At 33.1% G+C, this 14,601-nt stretch overlaps 1 protein-coding gene across 1 annotated transcript; it reads left to right on the plus strand.

Moving 5' to 3' along the window:
* The first annotated feature begins 352 nt into the window (after positions 1 to 352).
* Positions 353 to 2,597, plus strand: LOC120580623 (uncharacterized). The gene is made up of 7 exons (XM_039834641.1): positions 353 to 478; positions 603 to 1,103; positions 1,323 to 1,469; positions 1,590 to 1,785; positions 1,961 to 2,090; positions 2,167 to 2,490; positions 2,559 to 2,597. The coding sequence occupies exons 1-7, from the start codon at positions 409 to 411 to the stop codon at positions 2,595 to 2,597; spliced, it is 1,407 nt and encodes a 468-aa protein (XP_039690575.1). The 5' UTR covers positions 353 to 408.
* Positions 2,598 to 14,601: the final 12,004 nt, after the last annotated feature.

Consider the following 14,601-nt stretch of genomic DNA (forward strand, 5'->3'; position numbering starts at 1 on the left):
TGATTATTACCAAGATGATGGATCCTTTGGAACAAACAACGTCTTCATAGAAGATGAATAAGTTCTCTTGTTTGATACAAATTCCCCATTGGAAGATGTGGATATAAATGAAATAAAGAAGCCAATGGAGGTTCCATATACTGACAATGAAGATAGTGAAAATGATGATTTCTTAGATGAGGAAGCATATGATTCAGATTCATTTTGATATTTGTAACCCTTCCTTTTTCAATCATGCAGATTCATAATATATAACCTTACCCTTTTCAACTATGTTCATTCAGAATCAATTTGAGTTTTTCACGGTCACATTGTGTATTTTTTTCCATCAAATTGAGTTTTTCAGGGTTTCATTGTTTATTTATTTTGTAACAAAAATAAGTTCAAGTTATTTCTAGATATCTTAACATGGCAATCCGACGTAGAGGAACAAAGCTTGGTAGAGGGAGAGGTCGAAATCCACCAGAGCCTTCCCCAGGTATATTAGTTGGACCAGATGTAGTCCTTTTGAATTTAAAACCGAGATACTATTTGCATCAGATTTTTAATAAAGTTCATATCACTACATCAGCTTTTTAAATTATTTTCCTCTATGTATATAGGTGTCCGGAATGACCACAACAAAAGGCAGAAGCTAGGGATAGATGATGCATCAAAGCAGAAGCATAATTACACTTCTGATTTTGAAGATACTATTGAATACTACCCATCCAACGATATTGAAGATGCAGGAGACAATCATCAAGCAGCTGTTACAAATAATGTGAAAAAATGCAGAGGAGTCAGTTTTGGAATTTCCAACAATTTGAGGCAATCAAGCGTAGGAATCAGAAATGGTCAAGGGATAGGTCGTAGTGATCTACCGGAGTCTTCTCAACCATGTACTGGTTCAGCACTACCACCACCACATATGTCATTTTCCGCATCTGATGCAAATAATGTGAAAAAATGCAGAGGAGTCAGTTTTGGAATTTCCAACAATTTGAGGCAATCAAGTGGAGGAATTAGAAATGGTCAAGGGAGAGGTTTTAGTGATCCACCGGAGCCTTCTCAATCATGTACTAGTCCAGCACCACCACCACCACATATGTCATTTTCCACAGGTAGCGTTCTTAACTTTGGATTTCCTAATTCTGCTTAGAATAATTCTGATTTCTGTATGCTTGATCTACAGAACCATCTAACTATAGTGGTTGGTGAAGTGTTCATTCCACTCTATATGGGAGGGTTGATAAAAGACAAAATCATGGACTGACTGATTTCTATTGAATTGATTTTTTGTGTGGTTTTTATCAAATGAGCTAATTGTTTTCGTTTATCAGTGCAAGGTGCAAATGACGAAATGCAAAAGCATGGACCGCCTGGGGCTGATGAATGTTATGCATATAATGATAGTGAAGATGAAGGGATGCAGTTTATTTGGGAGAAACAAAATCAACAAGAAACTAATACAAACGATTCAAGAAAAGGTATAGAAGTAATTTCTTTCATCTTGTTTCCCAATTTTTATTGTTGATAAACAAGCGAATGATATGATTTCTACACGACGTTTCCATGCGATATAATTGTTTTCTTTTCTAAAATGCGAGGAACTGATACAAAAAATGAAACAAAAGGTACGGCAGGAAGTTTAAGCGTTTCTAACGATGAGAAGATGAACAGGGCTACTTTGGATTCTTTCCCACGGTCCACAGATCCACCAACTAACGACTCAACTTCAGTACCTTCAGCTGAAGGATCTTATGATAGGAGAAAATTTATATCTGTCGAGGCAGTCTCTAACCCGTAAGCTGCTCATGAGTTTTACAATTTATTGTGAATTTATACTTTGGTACATTATTTCAAGTTAATGTACCACATGACATTAACACAGTTTTAATTTTAAGTGCTTTATGGCAAGTGAAAGATAAAACTGATATTAACACTTGATATTTTAACAAACTTTGTTTCCCACTTGCAGGAGGAGGTTTGTTCCCCATACTGTGACCCGTGATATTATAACTAGGGTGATCACGAGAATGCCTACTCCAGCCGAGAAGTGGAAAGATTATCCCGGCGAAATGAAAGCTGAGTTATTTAAGGAATTTATGGTTAGTATTTATGTTTTCTAGCCTTGTATAATTTATATTTAGGAAAGTTTATAATAGTTGTATTATAATGGTGCAGGGTAAATATAAGTTTACATCAGAAAATGATTGTAATATGGCAAGAAGTGTATGGGAAAGAACATGCATGGACCGCTACCCTGATCATTTAAAAAATGCAAGAAAAATGGCCTTACGAGAAGTGAACTCGGTGAATTTGGTCGACACCAAGGGTCATGCACCTAAAGGAATGAAGGCAGAAGTATGGGGTGGCTTGGTCGACATTTGGTTGAAACCAGAGTGGAAGAAGAAGTCTGATGCAAATCGTTGTAATAGAGCTGCCTTACCTGATGCAGTGTTGCACACAGGAGGCTCTATAAACTTTGGTGAACACAAAATAAGGATGGTTAAGTTAGTAACGTTTTTATATACACATACATCGATATTTATTATATTCTAATAAATGTGTTATAGGAGAAGGAGTTAAATCATCGATATTTATCATATCAATGATTCATTCCATGCACAAAACACCAATGCAAGGTGAACTCGCTGAAGATCACATGGATGCTAGGTAATATACTATTTTCCAATCTGTTTTTCCAAGTGATCTTATTGTATTCTGCAGTTTAAGCATCTATCTTCAATGTAATATATTGTTCCATTGATGACAGTTTAAGCATCTATCTTGAATGTAATATTTATCGGTGTTCTGTAAATAATTGTCGGGGTGATTTTGTGTTAGCTTAGCATATAGTTGTGATGACTTCGGTTTATGATGTTTTTATGATGTTAATCACCACTGCTAATTGAATATGAGAATGAGGAAGTGTGAAGACTGAACAGAATTGAGAATGTTATTCTGAGTCTCTTGAAATGCCACTGTGTGTGGTTTGTTTTATAGGGTCCCATTGCACAAAATATATGTTAATATAGTCATGCCACATTGTGTTTTATAGGGTCCCATTGCTCCAATTTCAGGTCTCTTGAAAAAAATGAAGCTTGAAGTCTATCCCAAGAACAAGAAGATATATATGTATTTGACAGATTATACTAGACCTATGGATCAATACTTAAAAGTTGTAAAAATGTGTCCCTAGTTCATTTGAATATGAGTTTGTTCCTATATATATAGGGGGCATATCACATGAGAATGACTAACTTATGTGAGAATGGTGAGAATAAATTGCGGATTAAAAGCAATGAATGAGATTAAAACATCACTTAAGTGACTCATGTGCCAGGCATATGACCATTCTCTCCCTCTTTTCCATCATTCACGCGCGCTTCTTCAAAATACCATGAAACTGCTTGGTGGCTCTTTTAATGAATGGTAAAGATATATAGTTTTGAAATTATATCTGATGTGATTACTTTTGTTTAATCTAGCCTAATAAATTTTGATTAAAAAAAAAAAAAAACCAAATTTTATTGGGAAGGCACGCCGAAATTTATTTAAAAAAATAACTGAAACGCTTGTAAATTACTACGAAATTTCTAGGATCATGCAGCTAGGAATTTATCGGGAAACTATTTAAGCAATATCCTAGCGATATAGTTACGAATCATATATTTTTGAATACTATATTGCTACAAATTGGTTTGAAAGTCGCTAGGATTTTATTTTTATTAGTTACCAATTAGCTAGGAAATATTTTGCTAGATAATTTACCGCCTAATCCATGTTACGACGGTATCGCAACTAATTCCCAACAAAACAGTAGCTAAATGAGTTTTACTAGAAATTAATTAACTACGAGTTTTTTTTTGAGAGAAAATTAACTACGAGTTAGCTACTATTAATTTTGTAGCAAATCACTGATTTTTCTTGTAGTCGGAAAAGATAAAACATCAAATAGTTATGCAGGGGCCAAAAAATATATATTATGTTCCGAGACACAAATACAATTTTGCCAAATTCACAATTTTACTCTCCCATTTCTCTCACAATCTAAGAACCACCACCACAACTCCCACAATGGATTTCCTCACAACCTCTCCTTCTCATCCTTCAACTTCCCTTCCATCTCATTTCCTCTTTTCAAAACCACTCATTTCCTCTTTCAATCCTAAAACAATATCATAAAGTTGGGAGTTTCAGAGGAGCCTAAAATGGGTTGGATAATAATATCATTATAAAAGCAAAAAGACAAGTGAGATTGACAACACATACTCATCCAAATTTATAAGATATTATGTATATGAGTGATCTCACTTCTATCTTTCTCACCATCTACTACTGCATCCAATCTGAAACTTTTGCTCACATATGATATATTAATCAAGATATATCTCATTAAGTGCGAGACTCGTTGTATCTATGATTTTGTATCATCATTTTTGGCAAATATAAATCACACAAGTGAAATTGACACCACATCTTCATACAAAACCATTCAATATAACGTATATGAGACATCTCACATATATTTTGCACAAAATCTACTCTCCATTTCAATGTAGAACATTAAGTCACACTTGACAAATTAACATTTAACACTTTTAATCAAGTGTGCAATTATCCGCGTCTATAATTATGTGATATAGTCAAAATAAGGTCAAGCAGAGGCACTACATGCATGCATAAAATGTCTAATATGCATGTATTTTTTCAACTCAACATAGCACATCTGCATTAAAAACCTTAAGACTTTAGGTATATGGGTCATCTCACTTATATATTTTTCAAAATTTATTCTTCCATCCAATATACAACTTTAACTTGATAGGCTGCAAGTGTACGACTATGTCGGTTTTAGTATAAAAGGTTGTTAAATTCTCATAGACCAATTACATTTACCGATATCTGTCGTTTCTATGTTTATCTAAGGCTATTCGAAAAAGTTGGTTTTGCGTACAAAATTAAAATAGCAGTTTTAATTAAAATAATAATAATGAGAGATCGGAATGTAATTCTCGTCGACCGTTGCTACTTACAAAAAATTATTTTTATAATTAAAACAAGATTATTTTCTTCGCGGGGAAAGATTATGGTAAAGATACCGCTTACTCTAACACATGCGGTGCCAGAGGTCAAACCTTGTAATTGCTCGCTTTTGCGTGTTATGAATTACAACTTGAAGTCCTATTTGAAAAATAATCAATTCTTACTCGAAAAAAGTCATTTTTAGCAGAAAGCTAATTTAAAGGTACCTTCAGCTTTCATGTGCCCGTTATCAAATTTTAAACATATAAATGCCAGCTTCTACTTGCACGATTACAATTTTAAAACCTTTTTTTGGAAATTTGTATATTCTAAGTTAATTAATTAAAAAGCATTTTCGCTGTGTTTAAAATTATTTCCCAAATTTTCTAAAGTTAGATTCCTTTTTTGCTTTTTCGAGTTGAAACAGGTATCCCGGTATTTCTACTTTCGTGATAAACTTTTTATTTGAAAAACATAAATTTCGGACTAAAAATATACTTCTCGTTTCAATCAATTAACATACACTACAACATATATGAAATTTAGTATTATTTGATAAATGTTAGGTAAAGTCCGTGTTACTAGTAACCCTTGAGAGTCTTAATAGTAACTTTAAAATGTAACGATTGTGGTAGTTAATTCGTAGCCAATCTCTAGCAAACAATTTTTAGATGCAACTTTATCTAATGCCAAGTAAAAATGATAATTCATCGCCCTATTTGGTAGCTAATTCGTTGCCAATATGCAGCAATAAAAATGTTACTAAAGTAAAGCAAACATTAGTTCTGTGAAGTTTTGAGACGATGATGAAGCAATGAGAGTGGAAAATTGAGATGGAAAACAATAGGACGAAAAAGTTGTGAAATATATAGTGAAAATGTCAGCAACACATTAAGTTAAATAAAAATCAGAGAGAAAGAAAAAAAAAGTGAAATAACAAAACAATGAAAAGTTCTTTAAAAAAACATGGAATAGTTAAGTAAAATAAGTTCCGGTCCTATTTACAAGAAAAATTTAGGTCAATAAAAGTTTTTTTTTTTTTTGAAGAGGCTAAAATAGGTCAACAAAAGTTAATGTATCTAGTTAACAAATTGGACCAGATATTTCAATTTTTGTTGACCTAAATGTCTCTTATAAATAGGACCGGAGAGAGTAGTAAATAATAACAACTTTTTCTGTGTGCTACCGAAAAAAATGTTGCTAAAGAGTATGTATGTAGAACTGATACAATTTATTAGAGTATCATTGGTATGAAGATCCTCGCATTCCACACTCAATGAAGACTACTCAGACATGTTAAAATAATATTATAAACAAACTTTTGATGAATTCATACTAAGAAGCAGTAAAGGAAATTAAACCTGAAAATTGATCGAAACTTTAATAAAATAGAACCGCAGAAGCAACCGCATGAGCTAAAGTAGAATAGAAGCAATAATAACAACAATAGTACCTTGGGGTCGAGGAGGGGGTGAGGCGTGGCAGTGGAGGCGGAGATTGTGGGCGTGGGAGGAGGAGATGTTAGAGGAGTGTAGGGCTCTTCTGTTTGATGTTTCTTTGCTTGTTAATGTTTTAGATTAGTGGTTGTGGACCCCGGACCACAAGCAAGGGTATTCAGTTCGGGGGCTTATTACGTGTTGACTTCTACAGACTTATCTCCGGTGGACTTAGCAACGGAGATGATTTGGCACAGACAGGTTCTGTTAAAGGTATCAGTTTTCGCTTGGAGGCTTCTTCGTGATCGTTTGCCTACTAAATCGAATCTGATATACAGAGGTGTCATTTCACCAGATGCTGGTTTGTGTGTCTGTGGTTGGGGTGCTTTGGAGTCGACACAACATTTGTTTCTTTCGTGCTCTTCCTTCGCTTCACTTTGACTGATGATTCGTGATTGGATTGGTTTTGTTGGTGTGGATACTAATGTTTTGTCTGACCACTTTGTTCAGTTTGTTCACATAACAGGTGGGAGTAAGGCGACAAAGTCTTTTCTTCAACTAATTTGGCTACTCTGTGTCTGGGTCTTATGGACTGAACGTAACAATAGGTGTTTTAATAATCATGTGACTCGTTTGCCCAGATTACTTGACAAAGTAAAATATTTGTCCTTAGATTGGTTGAAAGCTAGAAAAGTCTATTTATGTTTGGCACTCATAGTTGGTGGTCAAGCCCTTTACAATGTTTGGGTATTGGCTTAGTTGGTGTCGTTGTTGTACTGACTTCTACTTTTTGGTGTTTTGTTGACGAGTATTTGAGGCACGCTTTGTGCTAATGAGACTCTTGTTGTTAATATAATTCCATTTTCGATTGTTAAAAAAAGTACCGCATAAATAAACTAGAATAGGACTGAAACTTTAAATTGCATAAAAGCTGTTCTTGGTGAATTATGTATATAAAATAGCTTTGATCGACAAAACTGAGTGTTTCCCCTCTTTTTATAGCCCAAAATCGTGCAAAAATCATGTGGGAAGTTGTTGGATCCAGAAAAAAAATATGTCGAGTGTTGGATTTTTCCCTAATTAAGTTATTTATTTATTTAAATAAATAAGTGGTAACTACCCACTAAGGTTGTGTTTGGTAACACAAAAAAGCTAGCTTATAGCTTGTTGGACTAGCTTATAAGTTTGTTTTGATAGAATGAGATGTGTTTGGTAAAAAGAATTAGCTTTTTAGCTTATACCTTTTAGCTTTTTATACTTTCTTCCATTTTTAACCTTTATTTTTATTTTATTTTTTAAAACAAGTGAGCACTAAACCCACGTTATCAAACTAACTGCCATTTTTTTCTTCTTCTTTTCGGGTTTGCTGAACAGCCATGCACTTTCTTTTTTCCTTTTATATATAGATCCTCTTGCATTCTATTAGTTTATATACTATTTATAATTTCAAATAAAACTATATAATTTTCAAAAAATAAAAAAGATATATTATATCAAAGTTAAAATGTTTAATTACACAAAAATCACAATTTAATTTAATACCACATTTACCATTTTAAAGATGAAAATATTTAAAATATTTAAAAATAAATATATTAAGTGAAATTGTTTATAAATAAATAAAATAGATATGTACTTTTATGTCATTTTATATTTACCATCAACTTCAACCACCAACTTTATCAAACACATTAATTTTAATAAGCGAGCTTTTTCAGCTATAAGCTATCAGCCATCAGCTATAAGCTAGCTTTTCAGCTATCAGATAGCTTATAGCTTATTTTTACCAAACACACCCTAAGTGCACATAGTGGTAGTTATCCATTAATCAGAAAATGGTCTTTATTCTTTCTGTTAAATTTAATAACTGCCCATTATGAGTGAGTGGAGGAGCAGTTTTGTTTTGCACGTCCAGTAACTTCTTGATGGCAGAAGTTATATAAAGGAGTGTAGTTCATTTATTTTGGTTCTCTAAGCCTAACATCTCTATTCAGGAGACTTGCACCATCAAAGTGAGATTGTGAAAGCTTTAGAAGAGCCTCAACTTCTTCAAGCAGGAGCAATGGCGAGGTATGTCTTAATCCTTTAATTTAAGTTTCCGCTGTTTAAGTAGTTATTTATTTTGTTCTTTATGAAATAATTTACATATGGTATCAGAGTCAATTTCATCCTCTGCCTTGTGATTTTCGTTTTCTGCATTTGGGCAATTTTATCAAAATTTTCAATTTTAAATTTGAGGGTTATAATTGCAGAGAATAGTTTGAAATCACAAGAGAATGTTTTGTTTCTTGATTCTGTAGTAGATTCTTTATTTTTGGTGTTAAAATTGCAGAGAATAGTTTGAAATCGCAGTTTTAAAATAGTTATTGCTTTACGCACAATATGTAGTGTTGCACAGTATGCATTATGTAGCGTGTCCTATTTGTTTTGAACTGACACAAGACTGTGCACGGAGACCACTTTTCATGTGACTTTTCCTACTTTGTATGATGTTACGGTTTTTTTTTTTTTTGACAAAATAATGTTACGGTTTTAATCATGCAATTGTGTGTGAATTGAGTTTAATTGCCGTAAACAACTTTTGGCTTGCATTATTATATTGCTATCACTATGAAATGCTATATGCTACTGTAAGTGATTTAGTCAAGTTCTAATGACATTATAATATCATATGTGGGCATTCATAGGAGCTTTGTGCAGTATATGTTGGGTCTGTATTTGCATTATTTACGGTTTTGGAGATTGCATGATACTACGACTTTAATCATGCATCAAATACAGATTAATCAATTAAATTAATTTCCTACTGTTTTGCAATTAATCATTTAGAATAAATGTCAATATGATCTATATGATTTTAATTAATTAGGGATTAGACGCAGCATCTTTAATTATGCAAAATAATATATTGAGTTTTAAGATCATGGTTATCACATTGATGGTAATTAATTATATTGAACATAGTAAATCTTATCCCACAGAAATTTTTGTTGTTTTGTATAATTAATTAGGATGAAATGTCAATTTATATTTTCTAACTTACCCTCAGGAATTAGAAAAAGGAAAAAAGAAATTGGTTTTGATAAAAAGCAATTCTGACTAAAAGAAATTTGTGTTTGGATGCATTCATGTAAAAGTGAGTTGAAATAGTAAACTAGTGCACTACATCAATTTATACTCTAGTTTTTACTCTAATATATACACAGTAGTTGTTTTATATTGTTCTTTGGATTAACCCGCAAGTAAGTAGTTAGTTAGGTAAGGCTCTTAATTTTAGAGGGTGACTTCAAAATTCAAAACCTTGACATTATGTTTGAATAATGTTAAACTCATTAATATTACTCTCTCAAAATTACTTTTTTTTTTTTTTTTCATTTTGTTTATCTAGCCTCAACTTTGTTTCATGGAATTTTAACTTTAAGTTCACTAGAAATTCAGAAGTAAGGTTTTATTCATTTATTTATGCATACCCATCAATTTAGTCTCTATTATTCTTTAGTGTTAACTGTGGTTCTCTTTTTGTTGGATGTAGTGAGCTGTACAAAACAACATTCAAGGAACTATTCCTCTACAACTTGGAAACCTCAAGAGTCTTGTTAGCTTGTACTTGTGTAACAACAACATAACATGAGTTACTAAACCATAAGTTGCCTATTTCCTCATGTCATTTATCTATGTATACATGTGATTGTGCAAAGTTTATAACCAAGATTGAGATGTACTTGCTGGCTTTCTATATTGATTGTACCACTGATGGAGTTCTCAACTGTGGTCTTCCTCACATGATTGTTACTCCCCTTGCTTATTATTTGTAGGAAGAAGTGGTCTTGGTATGCATAGTTTAATTGATGGTGTTGATGGTCTATTTACTCAACAACTGTATTTCTAACTTATTTTAATCTATTTCTGTTGTAGTTACAAGTTTTTGGGCTGCTTTGAGCTTCCTCCTGCTATTTGTGTATCTAACTCCTGAACCTCCAACAACAAGTTGAGTTTCACACGGCTTCAGTGGTGTTGCCTTCGGAGCTGTAAGTAGTTTCTCATACTTAGTTGTCAGCAAAAGCTGTTCTGCTTCTGATGTGACTAAGAGTCAGATTGGAAAGAGATAAACAGTGGCTGATTTATCATATAAATAGATGCATGTTGACCAATGTACATGGATCCTGTGTCAGGATTTTGGATCTTTTTTTAATTAGGTATGTAAGTGTAAAAATATGAAGTTTAATTAGGCACATGTTATTGTTCGAGAACATGAGATTTTTCTTTGGTATATTTATTGTTAAAACTATGTAGTATAATCTTCAGAACTATGTAGTGTAAGTAAACTTTGGTCTACCTAGATCATTGTAGACTATAAAATTTAGTCTAATGGTTGTATAAAATTTTAGTTGTGATTGATTTAAAGATGAAGTGAGGTACTAGATGTTAGTCCTTAGTCTCCAAGTACAAAGAACATGTGTAAGAAATAGAATTTACAGATAAATTTACTTTTAGTAACATAAGATTTTGGATAATTTTATGTTAACGAGATGTACTTAAATTTTGAACTGTTGATATTTGTGTTATGCATGTTTGTTAATAACGTGGGTAAGGATTAGAACCTACAGATGTATTTACTTTTAATAACAATTTTTTTTGGATAATTTATATTACTGTGATGCGCTTAAATTTAGAATTGTGGATAATTTATGTTATGCATGTTTGTATATCATAGTAAGAAAATTTTGGTTTTGATATGATATAAGATAAAGACTAGATCTAATATGGTAATGCAGTAAAAAAAGAGGCATAAATATTGTTTTTTTTATAAGAAAGCTAATAAACAAACAGAAAAGGAAAACAGAAAAAAGGAAAGAAAAAAAAAAACAGAAAAACTTAAGCTCTGGGGAAGAAAGTTTCCATGACATCAGTTCTAAACATGTCGAGGAGATCCTGAGGTGCGGACGGATGGAAAACAAAATCAAAATCTGATGACGCTCCTAGCTTGGCAATGTAGTCAGTGTAACACTCCTATTTCTATTAAAGCAATTAAACATGCGAATAATACATTTATTCAAGAAATAGAGGCTATGCCACATTCAAAATTCAAAAACCAATAAACATGTATATAAACCTCAACAGTCGCAGCGGAATATAAACCAGAGTAAATCCAAGTATACATGTTATGAATAAATAAATCACATCACATAGATGCATCTCAAAAATCCCAACAAACGGGTAATCTCCAAACATAACAAAATCCAAAATAAACTAATCTAGACCGACACAACAAGCCTAGATCAGAGCCGACTAAACTCAACACCGATATCGGAGAAAGCTCCCGATATCCACCAAGCACAAGAACTCACCAAGCAACTAATCCTGCACAACGTCTACCCATCCATACAGACAGGCAGGCGGTCCATCACTGATCCACTAGGGGTAAGTATTACATCATCATAATTCAAATAACAGTTAACATGAATATTTCAATTTAACATCATGCACTTGATCAATAATAATATTCTCATATATACTTACATCAAAACTCCAATATCTCACATCAGTAATCATCAATCACATGTGTCATGAACAAATATCAATTCACAGTTATTCATACGCAGTCACCAATCATATACATCATGAACAATCATCAATCATAAGTGTAACGCCCTCTTTGAATTACTTGATTTATTTGATTGTTTTAATGAGTTTAGAGTATATTTATATGATTATGTGATTTATTAAGTGGCTTATTATATTATTTAATAGAATAAGATTTGAAAATAAAATAATATTGAGTGTAGGGGTTGTTATGAGATTTTAGAAAGTTTGGGGGGAGATAGAGAAATAAGATAAGATAGATGGTGGAGTTATAAGTAGGAAAGACCTAGTTTAGAAAAACAGAACGTATGATCAATTTTGGAGAAAAGGTAGAAAAAGCCAAGAGAAAGGAGAAACACGAGAGCTGCGATTTCATTCTATAAGGTAAGGGTGAGACTAACTTTGCAAATATGTTATGTATGTGAATCAATGGTTAGATTTAACATGAAGTAGAATGAGTTTTAGGGAAATTGAAAAATAGGTTAAAATCGATGGAATTGATGATTAAACGGTGAAAAGTTGTTAGAATGTAGAGATTGTCCCTAGACCTTAGATAATGATTATGATGAATTCTGGAATCAAGATTAGGCTTAAAACCATGAGAGATTTTTGTGAAAAAGTGCACTTCTGCCCATAGCGACATTCATCGCTCGCCTCCCGAGCTATGATCCCCGCCATGGCGAGTGATGAACTTCATCGCTCGCCACGCGAACAACCTTACCCGCCTCGCGAGTTGCACGTCGCAGCTTGCCATAGCGAGCAGATGAACTCGCCATAGCGAGCATGACCAGAGAGCTATCCAAATTTCGTGATTTTGACTTTTGAGTTGATCCTTAGAAGCTTTTGAGTGCCTGAACATGTTTAATAATGATTAGGAAAGAATGTAGAATGAGATTGAACCTGGATAGATTTTAGAATAAAACTTTGAGAATCTGACCTGAACTCGCCATGGCGAGCAGAGGCTCTCGCCTCGCGAGTGACCCATTTACAGAATGCTTGTTTAGGATTTTGCGATCTTTGTCGTACGAGTCGTTGAGAGTTGAACCTTGGGGTAGTTATGAATATTATATATAATATTAATGATAATCTGTGAAGTTGATTTATGATGATTGATGTTGTTATATTGTGATATAATTGTATATACATTACTTGAATTATACGTGAATAATTGAGACGTTATTGACTTGCATTTGATATTATTATGTCATGTTGTTTTTGTATACTGTTGTGTTGCTGTTGTTATTTAACTAAGCTGCATGAGTCGGTCTAAGTTGATTAAGATGATGAAGTTCCAAATTATTGGATTATATAAGAGGTTTTCGATTTAAGATGTTTAAGAGGTCGAGTCCATGACTTAGCATTTCATTGTTGGGGGCTTGATGCCCTTGAGCCTTTGCTCACTTAAGTTGAGGGCTTCATGCCCTGGGAGCCTATTTACGCTCAAATAAAGTTGAGGGCTTGATGCCCTGGGAGCCTATTTACGCTCAAATATGTTGGGGGCTTGATGCCCTGGATTGGTACCACATGCATATAAGAGGTCTAAGTTGCATAGTCAAGTTGGAGTCGCATTTGTCGAGTCAAAGATGTTTAAGTTGATAAGTTGTGAAGTTGTAATTGTTTATACGAACTATGATTGGAGTGTTAAATGATACATTATTATCTATGATGAATATTATGATGATTTTATGTTGTTAAATATAATTGTTGAATTATATGCTTAATATTATTGTTTTGTGAAATCTCACCCCTTCTGCTTGGAAATCTTGCTCTTCGTATGAGTAATTTGCAGGTAACCAAGAATATTTGATGTCGTGTGAGGTTTCTCTCTCGTGTGTCTTAGGTGCTCTGATACGTAACGGGATAGGAACTTTGTTATTGCTTTTCTATTCCTTACGTATTGTTTTTGAAGATTTAAGACTATGTTTTTAGATTGGATTTGTATGAGACAATTATGAAGAGGCCTTCATGCCAAAGACTGTTTTAGTTATAGAATAAATTCCGTTGCGAAGTATTAAGGATTTTGTTATTGAATTTTAAAGGATAAATTGTTATTTATTCAATTTATGATTTTAAGAAAAGAATGTGACATTCCGTTTATGTGAATACTCTGATTATTTTTATGAAATTTTTAAGTTGGGAAAACGGGGTGTTACAATAAACCATGAACAATCATTAATAATATTTCATGAACAATCACCAATCACATGTGTAATGAACAAATATCAATTCACAGTTATTCATACACAATCTCCAATCACATACATCAATAAGACTCATGCCATGATATGCACCTATTGACACATATATGCATGTGGTACCAAATCATCTCAGGGTCGTCACCCATATCCAGATCTCAAAAGATCTCTGCCAAGCCGAAGCCCTATAACGAATAAAACATCGTATCTAGATCTCAAAAGATCTCTGCCAGGCCGAAGCCCTATGATGAATAAAACATCGTCTCCACACGACTATGATGCATGAACATGTATAAGGACTCGATAATGCGACAACAATCCACAATTTTCACCTCAATATATAGGACAACATCCAATTATATTGATTATCTCCACAA

The sequence above is a fragment of the Medicago truncatula genome, chromosome 5 (genome assembly GCF_003473485.1).
Source record: "Medicago truncatula cultivar Jemalong A17 chromosome 5, MtrunA17r5.0-ANR, whole genome shotgun sequence".
In the NCBI taxonomy this organism is placed as follows: domain Eukaryota; kingdom Viridiplantae; phylum Streptophyta; class Magnoliopsida; order Fabales; family Fabaceae; genus Medicago; species Medicago truncatula.